Source organism: Gambusia affinis, linkage group LG09 (genome assembly GCF_019740435.1).
Source record: "Gambusia affinis linkage group LG09, SWU_Gaff_1.0, whole genome shotgun sequence".
NCBI lineage: Eukaryota > Metazoa > Chordata > Actinopteri > Cyprinodontiformes > Poeciliidae > Gambusia > Gambusia affinis.
The window spans coordinates 28,339,365-28,355,070 of NC_057876.1; the positions used below are offsets into that span (position 1 = coordinate 28,339,365).

The following is a 15,706-nucleotide window of genomic DNA, read 5'->3' on the forward strand; positions in this document are numbered from 1 at the left end:
TAAAAAAGAAAATAAGTATTAAATCTGGTAAAGTAGTTGTAAGACTAACTAAAACAAATGCAACAATATTTTAACTAAAATATTTATTTTCTTTTATATCTAATAGTCATTTGCACATATCTTTGTACATTTCTTTTAATCTGAGAATGTTGAGTTGAATAACTGTACCGTATTAATTTTCATTGTAAATTTGCCCTTATTGCACAGTTTCTCCTCTTATTTATGGCTTTTTTCTTTTGTGCGACTATGCATGCTTCTACTTATGTCTGGTGTTTTCACTCTTGTGGGACATTAAAGACAATTTCTATTTTATTCTAAGCCAAACCAAATTGACACATTTGCTTTTAAATCCACCAGAAGATCCATAAAACATAATTGTATCAATGTCTTTTTCTTCTTTGCTCTTTTCCTAATATGGTTAATTACTTTTACCCTCTAATGAGTATTTTTGGAGACAGTGTGCATTAAGAATTTGATTGATTAAAAGAATGTGTACTATTAGATTTGAAAACAAAATGCAGATTCTTCAAAACTCATTTATTAAATCTTACAAGAACCATATTTTTGAAGCATATATATTTATAATTTACTGTTACTAAAGGTTAGATTCTCATGACCAAACAGGCACTTCTGTAGTTTTCAAAAGTTGTGAACACACACACCCACAGGCAGTGTTTAATAACACTGCAGTAGCTGCTCTCAGGCCCAGTAGCAGCTGCAGGGCATTTTTTTGCAGGCTGCACTCTGTCAGGTCCAGCCGATCAGAGAGTACAGTGGAAGAAAAGTAGACAACTCTTGTGCCTTTTGGAGCAGCATCTGGTCCTGCCTTCTTCATAAGCAAAGCTCTGTTGAGGAAATGTCAGACCGAGCGGTGGAACTCACCAACAAGCCTTTCGCAGTCCAGTTGTCCAATGTCTATCTTAGCATTTTGGCACTGTTCTGCTTCAAGCTCTTTGTTAAGATTTCTCTCAACTTGCTGACATACTTCTATATAGTACGTGGGAACCGTAAAGAAGCTGCCCGGATATCAGCAGAGTTCTATGACTACGGTCAACAACACAGTGAGTACCTGGAGAAAAGCTTTTGAATAACTGTGTTGAAGCTGTTTATCATAAAACTGGGTTATTTGAAGTAGAATATGATGTGAAATATGACACAACTACACGTCTGTATTTAAGGGAGTCTCATGGTGACACTTTTGACATCACCTCTAAGGTCAGACGTAAGAAATCCTCCTGGTTATAAATCAAGGGCACATGCACCATATTTACACAATTTCTGTGTTATAAATACCATTTCACTTATCCATTTACTATAAAAGCCATTAATTATATGCCCATTTATAGCAGGGATATGAATTAATGCCTACTGTTCTTTCATTTCATGCTTAATAGCCACTTATAAATCCTGAAGTATTCCATTTTAAACGAAGACTTGATCAGCCCAGCAGCTTTCTGTCTAATATAATAATAGAACCCAGTCATGATATCCTCCCTCTGCCCCTCCCTCCACCCCCCTCAGCCTGCCCTACTTTCCATTCCCAGCTATGCAGTGCACCCTGTCACACTCACACAGCAACCAAAACAACACTCCACACTCTCAGGGACAAGCGCACCGGAGACACATTCTGGGGCAAGACAGACACGACAACAACATAATCTGTAGCTATCACTCAAAGGGAATACCAATTAGCTCAAATCAGGATATTAGTCACGCTCCTGTAGATACGGTCTTCCTTGTTAGGAGAAATCTGTTTGATGTCTCTTTATATGTCTGTATTTGAAATGGCAGTTGAGGAAAATATGCTGCATGAATAAAAGGAGGAAGTTCAGTTGATTGTTATCTATAATTTATGATGAAAATGGAGGAGGAGAATAATGAAGATGATAGCGTGTGGAATGCATCAGCTGTTATTCTGGATATTGACTCAGGTGTGTGGGGTGTGTGTGTGGTGTGTGTGTGGTGTGGGGGGATCAGGAGTGGGGGTGCAATTCACTTTAGACAATACTGACTTGAATATATATCAAAAGGTTAGAAGCAATACAGCTAAAACAATATGTCTTGTTGGATTAAGCATCACAGAGACAGGTTCTTGTATTGTTCCACATTGTAGTTTCTAAAGGTCGTGTTTCTCCTCTGGACAACATGATGTATCAATCTGGAATAAATGTGAATTTATATTCCTGTTGCAGGATCCTGGGCGGACCGCTCACCCCTCCACGATGCTGCCAGTCAGGGCCGCCTCCTCGCCCTGAGGACCCTCATTTTACAGGTGAAGGGAACACAATCTCTCAGAGGGTAATGTCTGTCCCCTTATCTGCACGCATGTTGGGCTTTTGTTGCCACCTCTGGTGCTGTTAAATTGTGCTCAGTGCCTTTGTAGACTTGATGTCTGATAAAGAAATAGAGAAGTGGAAAGTTTCGGGTAGAAGTCATAGTGAGCTGCATACACAGTCCCTTGCAAAAATATCTACATCCTTTACATTTTTTTGCAGTTTTGTCACATCGAAAGCACAAACTTAAATGAATTCTGTTGAGATTTTATGTGACAGACCAAAACAAACTGTAAAATTGTCATGCATACTTTTTAGCCCCGTTAACTAATTCTTTTGCAAATCTTTGCTTTACAGAAGAATAGACAAAGATAGCAAGTGTATAGAAGAAGGTACTATGATCAGACCAAGCCTAAATCAAACTTGCATAAAATAAACACAAAAACATAAACACACCATCCCTTCAGTGAAACATGGTGGAGGCAGCATCATGCAGTGGGGGTGCTAAATATGGGACAATTCTGAAAGAAAAACTAAGACGGGATCTCAAAGACTCATTCGCTTTCTGTCAGAATTACCTTAGACATACAAAAGAGTTTAGATCAAACATGTCTGTGTTAGAATGGCCCAGTTTTTAACCAGACCAAATTTTAATGGTGAATCACTGGTGAGACTTTATTGTGTACGGATGACACCCTTCAAAACTAACTGAGTTTGAGTTATTTCACAAGAAAACAAGGTCAAGATGTCAAACCTTTGTAAGAAAATAACCCAAAAGATTTTGACTGATGGGAAAGGTATTTCTACAAAGTCATGCCACATTTTTATCCCATTGCTCAACATAAAAAAGTTGAAAGAATTATGCATCTTTCTCCCTCGACTTTATAGTGCACTGCTTTGTGTTGGTTGATCACAGAAAGATCCCAGAACTTCTGTTTGAAGTTGAGACTCATTGTGATGTGTGTTCTGTTGCCCCAGGATCTGCAGGCCTCAGGTTTGTCTGTGTTAGAGGCCAAAACTGTCTCAATGCAAAATGAAATAAAAAACTGAAAAACTGCAATCTTCATTTTGTTCTTCCTCTGTTCACTCACTGAAGACCATGCGATGAAGTTTGAGATGCTTTGTCCACTTCAGACACATCAGTGACAACATGACTGTATTCACATGGTGAATTACTAGAATTTTATCCAGATTTCAGTTTGAGCTTCACTTTAATTAGCAGGCTAATTAATCTGTGGAGTTGAAATGTGACTTTGCAGTCACAGTAATCACTCAAAGCTGTAACTGAGGATGATGTCTCTGTGTTGTGCGAGGAGATAAGCTTTGATAATGTTCGTGTAATTCCCATTGTTCACCACTGGAGATTGACAGAGCGCGTCTGATGCAGAGTGCTTCTTAAAACAAATTTTCCCACTAAGTCTCTCTGACTGCTGCTGTGCTGTGTTTCCAGGGTCACAATGTGAATGTTATGACTATAGACCATGTGACACCCCTTCATGAGGCCTGCCTTGCAGACCATGTTGCCTGTGCCAGGGCGCTCATTGATGCAGGAGCGAATGTAAGTCACATTCTGGCCTGGAGACTCTTTAATGTTGCCATTCTGCTGAGGTCAAATGTAATTTCCATGGATGGGAAACTCCGGGAGGGGATAACAAATGAGAGATGTGCTGCTCTCCATCTACGGACACTGTAGAGCGATTAAATTGTTCCCCCTGGCGTTTGCCATTAGTCAACCTGCATTGTTAAAGATGGGCTAAAAATAACAATAAAAATGTTTTTACAGGTCAATGCATCTACAATTGATGGAGTCACCCCTCTGTTCAATGCCTGTATGGTGGGTAGTGTGGCTTGCACTGAAATCCTTTTGGAAAATGGAGCAAAACCCCAGAGCCTTGTATACCAACCTTCACCAATACATGAAGCGACCAGCAAAGGTATAACATGACAGAATATGGTGTATTGAAAAGAGAGCCTAAAGCCAACATTAAAGGGTGAAAAACTGCTTTAGCAGGTCATAAGCTGTTTACAATCCATCCAAAGAAATCGTCATAAAAGAAAAAGAAAATATTTCTACTTTCTAGCTGAGAAACAGCAGCGTAGCTTCATTGATGGCCTGCAACGTTTTCCCTGTCAATATTTCTCCTTATCTGGGCTTATACTCAATCCCATATTTCAAGTTGTGTTTATGTCTCCTGCTCTGCTACAACACTTTTTCTAAATGACCTACAGTGTAAAAAAAAAAAAATCCACAGCTTTAAAAATAAATGAACCTGACCGGAGAAGACAGCTTGGAGAATCACCTCACATTGTCGCATACTGATTACTATCTTCATGCTCCATTACTTCCAGGTCATTATGGTTGTGTTGAGGCCCTGGTGACTTGGGGGGCCGATGTGGACATGGACATTCCTCACCTGGGTACAGCACTCTACACTGCCTGCGTCTGCCAAGAGCTGGAGTGTGCCAGGAAACTCCTGAAGGAAGGTTAGCTGGGAGCACAGTGTGGATATTTACATCTCCTCAGAGACAGATGCTAGTCCTACGCATCCACACAAGTAGAAGCAGAATATGAAAGGTTAGGATATAAATCCTTACCCTGCGGAAATGCATTCTTACAGAGTCTAAAAAGAGTCTAAAAACTTTAATGCTGCTGAATCCAGAAGTTTACATACACCAAATAAAAAGACAAATACACCTTTAAATAATCCAAACTTCTCTTCTCTGAGGGCCGTTATGCTTTCCAAAATTATGTCTATTTGCTCATTTCTACAATAATGGGAGAGAGAATATGTCAGACATTTATTTGTTTCAAAATCAAAAGAATAATTACTATTGCTTTAAACAACGAGGGTAAGCCCAGATGATGATGACGTCATGGCTTCTGAAACTTCTGATACACACTGGTTTCTGGTTTGATACTGGGAATTATGGAGCTGCACCAGTTTGCTTCATGCCTGAGAAAAATTTCCAGATGTTTGAAGGTCATACACAAGTACAAACATGACAGGAATGTCAAAAAATAAAAAATAAAATTGAAAAATAGAATAAAATATACAAAAATATGAAACATAAAAGCAGTAGACAAGAAGGTGGAACATGCACTCAATATTATGCTCAATAATTTAAATACTACTACAGGGCAAATGTAAAGAGTAAATGATACTGCCCATGTAGGAGTACTTCACATTTCCAGAAGTGTATAGGACATTTAAACCTGTTTCATAGATAGTAATATACCAGATCATACATAACAGGTAAAGTGATGTAAAAAGTTATAGTTATAGAACATATTAGATTACAGATGAACACCAAACTAATTCCTTATTAGATGTGAAAATCATACATCATTTTTCTTCCACTGTACAATTATCTTATCAAAATACGAACAAATTCAAGTGGAATGAATAGGAGAGAATGGTTGTTATTAGAAAACAGTCCACACACAACATATTATACAGCTTATTTTCAGCTGACTGTTCATGCTTATAATCTTGTTACTTGCGATTAAAGGTAATGAGATGAAAAGGTTCTCAGAGTTAAAGGATTTTATGTGAAATGAGGTGAATGAAGAAAACGCTGTACATGACCTCAATCTGATCTCAGATCATTATTTTGTTCTTCATACAGGTGCAAACGTTCAGAAAGGCAAATCCTTGGATTCGCCTCTACACGCAGCAGCAGAAAAGGACTGCACAGCCGTGGTGAAGCTGCTGCTGGACTTTGGGGCTGATATTAATGCCAGAAACACAGAGTTTCAGAGGCCGGTAGATGTGGCTCCACCCAGCAGCCTGACAGAGGGCTTCCTGCTGCTCTACGAAGGTACGACTCATTGCTGACCTGCGTTTCAACGTGGCTTCATGATTCCTCGCATCCAGGCTGCTTCCAGTGAAAGCGTCATTGTTTCCTAATTTGTTACAAACAATTTTCAGGTCAGATTTTTGTGTTTTTTTCACAGCTACGCCGCGCCTGCTGAGCCAGTTGTGTCGTCAGTGCATCAGAAGCTGCGTTGGCCGCGACAGACTCCACCTTCTTTCTCACCTTCCTCTTCCTAACAGGCTCAAGAACTACCTGCAGTACCAATGACCAGCAGAACCAAGACACCGTGCGCCTAAATGGACTCTATGAAATATGCCTTTTACTAATCTAAACACATCAGAACTGGTTTGGCTGTAATGCTGTGGTCCCAACAAACCATAAGGGATTATTTCAACCAAACACAGAGCAGAAACTGAATAAAGGAAGTACTTAACTGCACCAGCCAACCAAAAGATGCTCTTCAGATCAGAACTTTACATCCACCCATCATCAGAATCAATGTCATATAAACTGCGTCCAAGTTGTGACCCTGTAGCTGTAGACGGTCTTTCTTGGTCAGTCTATGCCAAACATGGTTTCCGTCTTTTAGTTTTTTCCACTTAATGATAGGCTGGAGTCGTGTTGGTTGTTCTTGTACATGTACTCCTGTCTTTCATTTTAGCTGGGCAGTGTGATTGAGAAGAGTGAAAATTGGACACAGCAGGATAGGTCTAATGGGACAGTGACCCAAAACACACACCGGCACCAGCTGTGTAATATATAAAACAGGCTGAATAATTTTTTTAATCACCCAGCCTCAGCTCTATCAATAATTCATGCACTATGCTTAAAGCAGAGTCCATACAGAGAAAAATACAACAAACTTTCCCATTTCTAAAAGGAAGAATGGTTAAATATCTAACCAGAATCATGTCAGATTCTTATTAATGGTTTCCCTGCAAATTACTAAAGAACATTTATCCAAACATTATTGGGTGAATCTTAATTTTTAAGCCTGCATGTGTAATTTTATTTATTTTGTTTTTTACTGTGAGTAGATTACAAAAAATCCACAAATAATTCAAACATCTGCCCCCAGTTTATGTTTTTAAAACCCCTCAGAAGTTTTAAGTGTGTAAAATAATTATGGTTCAAATCAACAATGCATGGATGTAAACTTCTGACTGCGAGTGTATGTGAATAAAGCTTACAGTAAGGTTACTGAATGTGAAGGAAATTTCTGCTGTAACTTTTAGGGGTCCTTAGTCTGATTATAGTCATCCTACCAGATGCCATAAAAAAATCACTTCATTTTTGTTCTTCACATGTATTTGATGCCTTGTTAGTTCAAGCAACTAAAACCACACGAGCACTTTATAATGGAAAAATATTGTTTTAAGAGGTTTTCATGTAATAATAGCACACTACAGTATACATGAACAAGTTTATTTTATTTGACATTGTAAGCACTGAACACTTGATGATTTAAAGTTGACTCTTGTGCATTCATGATTTTTTTTTTGTTTATGTTGCCTTGATAAATAACCTTTATATAACATTGATTGAAGAATAAACATTTAGACTGAAACATATCATTTTCAATTGTAGGTGAAATAAAACTTGTGCGCCTTTGAATATAATGTAATATTCAGAAACGCGTTGCTTTGTATTTCCCGTCAAAACTGTTATTTATCCGCTAGATGGCAGCAGAGGTTAAGCCGAGAACGAGAAGCCAGGTTGGTTGCCATAGAAACGCAAAAACAGAAAAAGGCCATTTCGGGGGAAAGCTTAACTGCCGGTGGAGTAAATGTTAGCGGTTTCCAAGAGCTCATCTTGATTCATCTTTACCTGAGGAAAATGTCTGATTCTCAGGGTCAAATGACAGGAGTTGACAGAGAAGTCATCAAGTGGCTCCAAGATCTGGAACTATCATTTCAGCCAAAGAATCTGCGAAGGTAGATCAATAACTTCACTTTTAGATAATATAGTATAATAAAAATATTTGCTCCAAACTGATAAAATGTAACACCATCTTTTCCCCTGCATGCAGGCTAACTTTTATTTAAAATTAGTTGCTTCATGATGAATAATACAGTTTGCTTTCTTCCAAAACCTCTAGAAATGTCAGCCTACCTGTGCGTACAGATATGATCAGAACAATTTTTAAGCTGTATGTAACCTGAGAAGATTTGAATATAAAATAATCTAATAGCTTTCTTCTTATTTAATACAGAACAGTCTGATGCTTAAATTAATGAGTAAGCATTTATTTCTAAGTAAATAAGAGATTTGTTGTTTTTGTTCAAATAAAGGCAACATGTCTCTCATGCATTACTGCTGTTAGAATTTAATGATTGAATTTTGCATTTACAAATGAATGTACTTGATTCATATTTTGATTATTTTAACGAACATTTAATTCCTTCCACAACTCATTTTAATGGTGTCCTCTCCACTTCCAGGGATTTGTCCAATGGTTACCTGGTTGCTGAGATATTTTCTCGTTATTTCCCTCATGACATCTCAGTATACTCATATCACAACGGAGTATCATTTTCTTCCAAGCAGAAGAATTGGAGCCGGATACAGAAGGTAAGAGTTATTAAAATCTACAAATATAACGAGATGTTTTTCACATGCAGTTAGCCTGTGGGTAAAATAGATCAAATATACATGCAAACAAACCTTTAAAATAGGAATATTATACATATAAAACAACTTAAAATATATTTTTAATGAGAACTCATTGTAATATTTTTATGGACTATTTGTGCTCAAAATTGTTATCGCTCCAGTTTTTGAAGAAGAAGAACCTGGAGCTATCTAAGGAAACAATCTATGGAAGTATACACTGTGAACCAGGAGCAGCTGAGGCGTTAGTGCAGGAGATTTACACGATGCTGACCGATCAGAAGTAAGATAAGTTAAACCTGGTTATCTTATCTTATCTTTTCTTTTCTTATGATGTTGCTCTTTGAATTTACCAAGGTATTGATGTGTTTTTGTATTTAAACCTACCGTACTTAATGTGTCACATCCAAAAAATCACTTCTCGGTAAAGTAAAGAAGAAAGTCAACAGATGACCAACTATTCACTCTCTTCTCAGTGTCACAGAAGCCCAGGGTCAGCAGTCACCACACTCCTCACTGACTCGCTCCACATCGTCAAGGTCCTTCGGGAACAATTTGGTAGCTGCAGGGATCATGGCCGAGTCAGACGTCAGTTCAAACCAGAGGAAAGCACAAATCAACAGGGGCGACAAGCAGCTGGAACAAACAGCAGCAGACGGGTCTCTCCCCACCGGTGGGTCACTCATGGGTCATCAGGTCTTTCTTGGTCTTTTAGATTAAATTTACAAAGGTGGCAGCAACAGTTAGTTTTCACATAATTTAGATGAACTGGTAGAAGATGACAGTCACATCAACTAAGATGTGACTGTCAGTAAGAGGGTGACATTTGTTTGGATATTTGTTTATTGTTGCAGATATTTATATGCTATAAGCATAAATAGCAAAACTATAAACCCCAAAAAGACTTTAAGTTTCCCCCCAGGCTGCTGCCGTTCTTTTCCAGAGACACACTGGTCAGAGTCCACATGCTGGATAATCTACATCATGTTTTCATACTTCCACATTCCTGCTCATTCTGAGGCAAAAAAGATCTTAAAATGAACAAACTGTCTACAAACAATAGAAAGATTAATATCTTATCCCTTCAGTATTTATAGGTACTCCAAAATATGACATTTGTCCTTTTACTATTTATGTTTGATCTTTTCTGTAATCCAGAGATAGAAGTCAAACTTTAGAGCGTTTTAACAGTTAATATTATTAGATTGGAATCATGACAGAAATCAGAAAGTGGTAAAATTATATTATCAGGTAGTCCCTGTTTTCTTATGTATGTTATTTAGATAAAGCCAGGGTATATTTTTTCACCAAAATTGACATATATGTCTGTCTCCCAAACAGTCAGAAGTCTTATGAAAACAAAGAGATGGTGAATCCCTGCAGCACTGAGCATGGATTGTCCACACCATGTCACTGCAGTGTGTCTCATGTTTATTATAGATATTCTTAGTTCATGTTTCTTTGTTGTCAAATAAAAATGAGGACTCCATGTGTTTTAATAACTGATAAAATATACTTAGTTTCATTATTCCATATCTGTATTTTCTCTTTCTTCAGACTCGTCAACATGGAGAGAAGCTCCTGTTTCCTACAAGGAGATAAAAGTGAACCAACCTGTCAGAAATTCAATGGTGAACCTTTCACACTCGCTGCATCACAGTGTGAATATTCATGAACTGATTTGCAGAATTGGTGAAGTATAATCTCTCAGTAAAACTATGTCAAAGAATCATTATTAGTTATAAAACAGTCCGAAAAACAAACAATGAAATGTGGCTTCATTTATGGTACAGAGCCTCTTTTTTGCGGTGTCTGTTTGTACCAGTAGGTGGCAGCATTGTGTGGTCATTTTGACAGCAGCTGTCAGAAAAATAAAACAGTGCATGTAGTTCATAAATGAACCTGCGCTGCCACTATTCTTATGGAACCTTGAGAGTTTATACAGGTTAAACAGAAACACTATATTTTTCTTAATAGGTATTTTAAAAGAAATAACTGAATGTTTTGAAGTTCATTTTATACTGGTCCCTCACTTTAGCCACCCAACTAGCTGCTTATTTAATTACCATAAAATAATGAAAATAAAACACATTGATAATGCTTTCTTTTTTGCACACAGCTCTTACTTTTTTAATTCATACTAAATTGAACACAATCTAATCCAGTCCAAATTCATTAATTCCCATGAAATCTATTAATATACTGAAACCAGCAGAGTTCACTGATGTTTTTTTTTCTTTTGCAGCTATCTCCTCTTTTTAAGACAGATCAGTCAAACAATAAAGACAAGAAGAAGAAGAAGAAAAAGAAATCCTCAAAAGAGCCAGAATCAGGATGACTGACCATCAACCTCTAACATAAAGGCTAAAACGCTTTTAATGCTATTTAGCCCTCAGAAATAAAACATTCTCAAAAATCTGTATGTTTCATAAAGCAGTGATTTAAGCTTTTAATTGTGTTGGAAGAGAAGTCCTTCCACCATGATAACACTACTGCCATCTCAGAGTTTTATTTCCTTAAAGGACATTTTAAATGAGATTTGGAAAAAGTTAGCTGTGCTGTGTTTCAATGAACATGTAGACACAACACTGTATTTAGTTTAATTGGATCTATCTTATCTTTTGGTAGCTACAAAATACCTAAAATTGTCATCTAATCTTTTTAAATTTGGAAATTTAAAGTATCCACAATGTTTTTAGACAATTTTACCCATTTAGGGCAAAGTAAGAGCCAACACTGCATGAAAAATATTCATGCCCTTTGCACTTTTCCAGTTTTGTTGCATAAAAATATCCTAAAATTTTAATATCTCCTGGAGCAATGCATCATCTAAACATGGAAGGAGAAACGGCACAACAGCAAGTAGGAAAAGGTGATCTGCTCAAATCAGACTAAAACTGAATGTTTGAGTTTCAACTCAAATTCTGTGGCAGAAAACTAGAGTGGCTCATTACTCTGGTCACGTCCTTTCCATCGTTAAACATGGAAGTGGCAGCATCGTGCTTTAGAAATGATTTATTCAGCAGGGACAGAGTTCTAGACAGGATGAGAGGAAACACAGAGGCAGATAAATGCAAGAAACCAGAGGACTGAGTCGGGGGAGAAGCTTTTCCTTGCAGCAGCACAGAGGCCCAAAACAAGCAGCCAGAGATGCAGACAATTGTTTAAAAAAATAGTTCAAATTAATGTGTTAGAACCTAAAATCCCAAAGAAAATGTGTGGCAAATATGAAAAATGAATAGTCAAATTTGCAGACCCATTCTATTAGAATATTGCTAAAAAGTCCATTTATTTTAGAATTTTAAAGGCAGTCTATAAATTAATTACGCACAGATGGACGTTTGAAAGCCTGTAATTCTGTGAATTACAAAGATTTTCTACATACAACTAATAAAAATATGACATTTAAAATGAGAAGATTAAATCAGACCAATAAATAAACTGTTTAAATAATGAAAAGTCTCTTTAATATCAACTTAAATGTTATTATTTTCAAAAGATTCCTTTAATCTGACAAACAAGCCTCATCGGGAAGCATATTTTAATTTATGACTGTTTTGGCACAACACATAAGAGCCAGCCCCTTGGGTCAAAGTTCAATGGTTTGGTGTGCATGTTTCAGATGGACAAATGATGCAAGGAAACAGCTAGAGAAGTCATTTATGTTTAAAATAAAAAAGGTGACATTACAGAGCGGTCGACACCTTTACAGCCCTGTCCACTACTGATTTATTCAGTCTGACCAGAGCCTTTTATGCTTTCAATCATTTAGTAATGATGAGACAAATGCATCAGAAAAATGCTTATTGTACTCATATTCACAGATGTAAGAAACATATTTAAAATTACAAAAGGATTGCATAGTGACTTTTTTCATGAATTTCTAGTTCTTGACCCAGCAGGCTTTTCTCTGGCACGGTGAATGAATGAATGAATGCCTTTAAAACACTGAAGCTCTTTCTGGGTCTTTTGATTATTATGTGTGGGTCAAATTATTTATGATTCCACAGCTTTTCAAGAAAAAAAGTGTGATTTTTGACAAAAAGATCTTGATTCTGCACACTGACTGGTTCAGATTAAACTGTTTCTGGTGCCAAACCCTTTCACAGTCATTTGGACTAAGATGCCTTCTCTGCTCCCAAACCTCTGAGCTCTCATGAAAGCTTGGCGTAAAGTACAGTTGAGCTGTGAAGCCAGTGAGAAATGGATGTCAGGATGATAAGTGTTTCTGGCAGAGTGCCTGGCCTCTCCTGTGGTCTAAGAGCCGCGCTTTCAACAGAGAGATAGAACAATGCTGTAATGATATGATCTCCACATCCTCAGCTGACTCTGGGCTGTCGCTTACAGGGGGCAATCCCACTCAGGCAGCCCAGCCTGCTGAGCTGCCATGTCATCCAGTTGAAAAGTGTTTTTCTGCTCCACTAAAGCAAATAAAACACATTTGATTGGTCAGTGATAAACTTCATTTAAGCAACAACATTAAATTAAAACTGAATTCCAACAAACATCCTGTAGAAAATAACAAACTTTAAATTATCACAAATTTGATAATTTGAAACATAATAGAATTCTTATAATAGAATTTATGTTTACAGGCTTTTTCTCGCTAAGATATCTAATATCATGAAAAAACAATCAATATTGTTTTTGTTATTATCTTTATAGTGATGAGATTCTGGGTGACATTTGATATTTTTCAATCAAAGTCCTTAATGTTTCACAGATTCTGCCTATTTGTAGATTTGTATTCAGCATACCTAAAATATTTGAAAGAAAATGCAGTTTGCAAAGCTGAAATACTTTAACATGTTATTGCCTGGCGTTTGTAAAACAACCAATTCAGGAGCAAGATTCAGGTTGAACCCCAAGATGATAAGGAAGACCAGATGTTAGCTCCTGCTGTGGTACCATGCTAGAGTATATTTGGTGCTTGAACTAAATATACATATTTGGTGCTTAAAATTGTTTTTAGGGGTCTCAAGTATTAGATGTAGTCTTTACATTTTCCCCGATTTGTTTTTTTTTTTAATTTATTTTAATCATCCCATAAAGTCACTCAAGGAAGCAGGTTGCCTTAAAATACATCCTGTTGTGCCTCCATTGAACTCTGATGATGTCCACTGTCTTTTTAAAGGATTCAAGTCCTTCATTGTTTAAAGGAAAAGAAATCTTAATGAAAGTATGTTTTGGAATATGATTAAAGTAATAAAAGACTTTGACACTTAGTCGGAAATCCAAATGAAAATCACGTTGGTAATCCTAAATGACATAAACAAGACATGTTCAATTTGATTTAATGTCATGGAAAAAAGGCTCTGTTGTTTTATAAGTGCACATATTTATCAGACTTTCTCTGTCCATCTGACATGCAGCAGCCCCTTCTGGTTTAATGACAATGTGTGTTTATTTTTCACAACCTCCCCTAGAGGAGCTACAAACTGACCTCCTTAATCTTTCAGGGCCTTTAGATTTCCCTCAACCTGACTGGGCGTGAACACATACCAGCACTGGAACGGAGGAATCCGCCGCTGGTTAACTTCTGGAGATGAGGGACGGTGAAAATCAGAATCAGGATCCTAGGTGTCAAACTTATCATATTAGTCATATTAATATTCATATTGTGAAAACTAACAATGACAAACGGGATAAGCTGCTTCACACAACAGTTACAGCAGAAGGTTTATATTTATCCTGCACCAACTTGTCTCTCCAACTAAGCAATATCGCAGGCCTGGTTGCTATGGCAACTGGAAAGCCCATTCTGGAGAGCAACCAGGACACATTAATAAGCTTAGTGCGAGGTTCTTTGGTTTCTTCTGTTGGTAATAAGAACAAGCAGTAGCTTAGGCTTTCAAGGAGCCTATTATGAAATAATATGTAAACACGTTAATCTAAGATAGAAAATATAGGCCTTAAATCATGTTAAAATATTAAAATAAATTACATCTGTGATGAAAATAGAGAAAGACAAGTTGAATGTTAGAAAGCAACAGAGCCTTAAAATGCCCTCAGAAAGTGTTTCACCATCTGCTGAGTTTTCCTATCAGCTTCATGGCACCCAGAGCAGAAGAATCTCTGCTAGTGAGGGCGTGTGTGTGTGTGTGTGTGTGTGTGGGTGTGGGTGTCTGTGTGAGGGTGTGAGGGTGTGTGTGTGTGTGAACATGACTGGCCAAAGGGATATTTTGGAGCTTTGGAAGCTTAGGATTCTCCCACAGAAGCACAGCCCTCCCCCATTTCAACGCAGCAAATCTCTCTTCCCCATTAACAAAGCAACAATAAGCTGATCTGTAGTTATCCAGGACAAAGGTTGGGACTGCGCGTCTGTCTGTTAGCAAAGCAACAGCTGTGTGAAAGTCATGTGCATGTCAGATTGGATGCTTTGTTTCTGCAGACCCAACATCATATTAATCCATTTCTATTAACTTAGACTCAAAATCTGCTGCAGATTCTGCTGAATGTAAATATAAAATGAAAACAAGAAACAGAAAAGTGAAGAACCAAGCCCAGGAATCTCTGCAGATCCCACACATCCTGGACACAAACTGACAACAGAAAAAGTATAGAATAGTAAATTCATAAACTCTTACACACTCAACAATGTTAGAAATACAACTTTTGCAATTCTAAATTTTTTCGCAAATCATGAAAGTAGATTATTCCTGCATTAGTTTTGTCTGGAGTTAAGGGCTCTACATCATGTGTGATTTAAATTAGGATTTAACTGCAGATGTTTAACGCGTCAATATTCACACTAACAGATAGAACATCTTGTTGCATTCACATCTGTACTCAGTCTGACCTCCAAGCCTCATGCTCTTTTATTGACCTCTTAACAGAAAAATGTTTCTTTCCCATTCCAATGGCATCCTGAATTTTCTCCAATCCCTGAATGTTTTCAATCAATCAATCAATCAAATTTTATTTGTATAGCACATTTCAGCAGCAAGGCATTTTGAAGTGCTTTTAATTCACCCTGAATTGCTTGATCATAAATTGTTTCTGAATAT

The 15,706-nt window shown here is 37.3% G+C and overlaps 2 protein-coding genes and 1 long non-coding RNA gene across 3 annotated transcripts; 2 read left to right on the plus strand and 1 right to left on the minus strand.

Moving 5' to 3' along the window:
• Positions 1-672: 672 nt before the first annotated feature.
• asb5a (ankyrin repeat and SOCS box containing 5a) lies at positions 673-7,716 on the plus strand. Its single transcript, XM_044127320.1, has 7 exons — positions 673-1,061; positions 2,193-2,272; positions 3,724-3,831; positions 4,057-4,207; positions 4,623-4,757; positions 5,901-6,092; positions 6,229-7,716. Exons 1-7 carry the CDS (start codon positions 857-859, stop codon positions 6,354-6,356), a joined length of 999 nt encoding a protein of 332 aa, XP_043983255.1. The 5' UTR covers positions 673-856; the 3' UTR covers positions 6,357-7,716.
• Positions 7,717-7,819: 103 nt separating this feature from the next.
• Positions 7,820-11,117, plus strand: spata4 (spermatogenesis associated 4). Its single transcript, XM_044127321.1, has 6 exons — positions 7,820-8,023; positions 8,531-8,660; positions 8,864-8,982; positions 9,176-9,372; positions 10,257-10,330; positions 10,945-11,117. Exons 1-6 carry the CDS (start codon positions 7,926-7,928, stop codon positions 11,035-11,037), a joined length of 711 nt encoding a protein of 236 aa, XP_043983256.1. The 5' UTR covers positions 7,820-7,925; the 3' UTR covers positions 11,038-11,117.
• A 1,098-nt stretch (positions 11,118-12,215) lies between these two features.
• LOC122836888 lies at positions 12,216-14,600 on the minus strand. Its single transcript, XR_006371652.1, has 3 exons — positions 14,332-14,600; positions 14,143-14,238; positions 12,216-13,120 (listed from the first exon to the last, which is right to left on the minus strand). It is a non-coding gene; the product is annotated as an uncharacterized LOC122836888 (long non-coding RNA).
• Between the last annotated feature and the right edge of the window lie 1,106 nt (positions 14,601-15,706).

Excerpts from the sequence above, each read along its gene's own strand:
- spata4 (XM_044127321.1), top strand. The coding sequence starts at position 7,926 with ATGTCTGATTCTCAGGGTCAAATGACAGGAGTTGACAGAGAAGTCATC. Across the intron at positions 8,983-9,175 it reads ACGATGCTGACCGATCAGAA|TGTCACAGAAGCCCAGGGTC; the intron begins GTAAGATAAGTT and ends CTCTCTTCTCAG. Across the intron at positions 9,373-10,256 it reads AGACGGGTCTCTCCCCACCG|ACTCGTCAACATGGAGAGAA; the intron begins GTGGGTCACTCA and ends CTCTTTCTTCAG.
- asb5a (XM_044127320.1), top strand. The coding sequence starts at position 857 with ATGTCAGACCGAGCGGTGGAACTCACCAACAAGCCTTTCGCAGTCCAG. Across the intron at positions 4,208-4,622 it reads ACATGAAGCGACCAGCAAAG|GTCATTATGGTTGTGTTGAG; the intron begins GTATAACATGAC and ends CATTACTTCCAG. Across the intron at positions 6,093-6,228 it reads CTTCCTGCTGCTCTACGAAG|CTACGCCGCGCCTGCTGAGC; the intron begins GTACGACTCATT and ends TTTTTTTCACAG.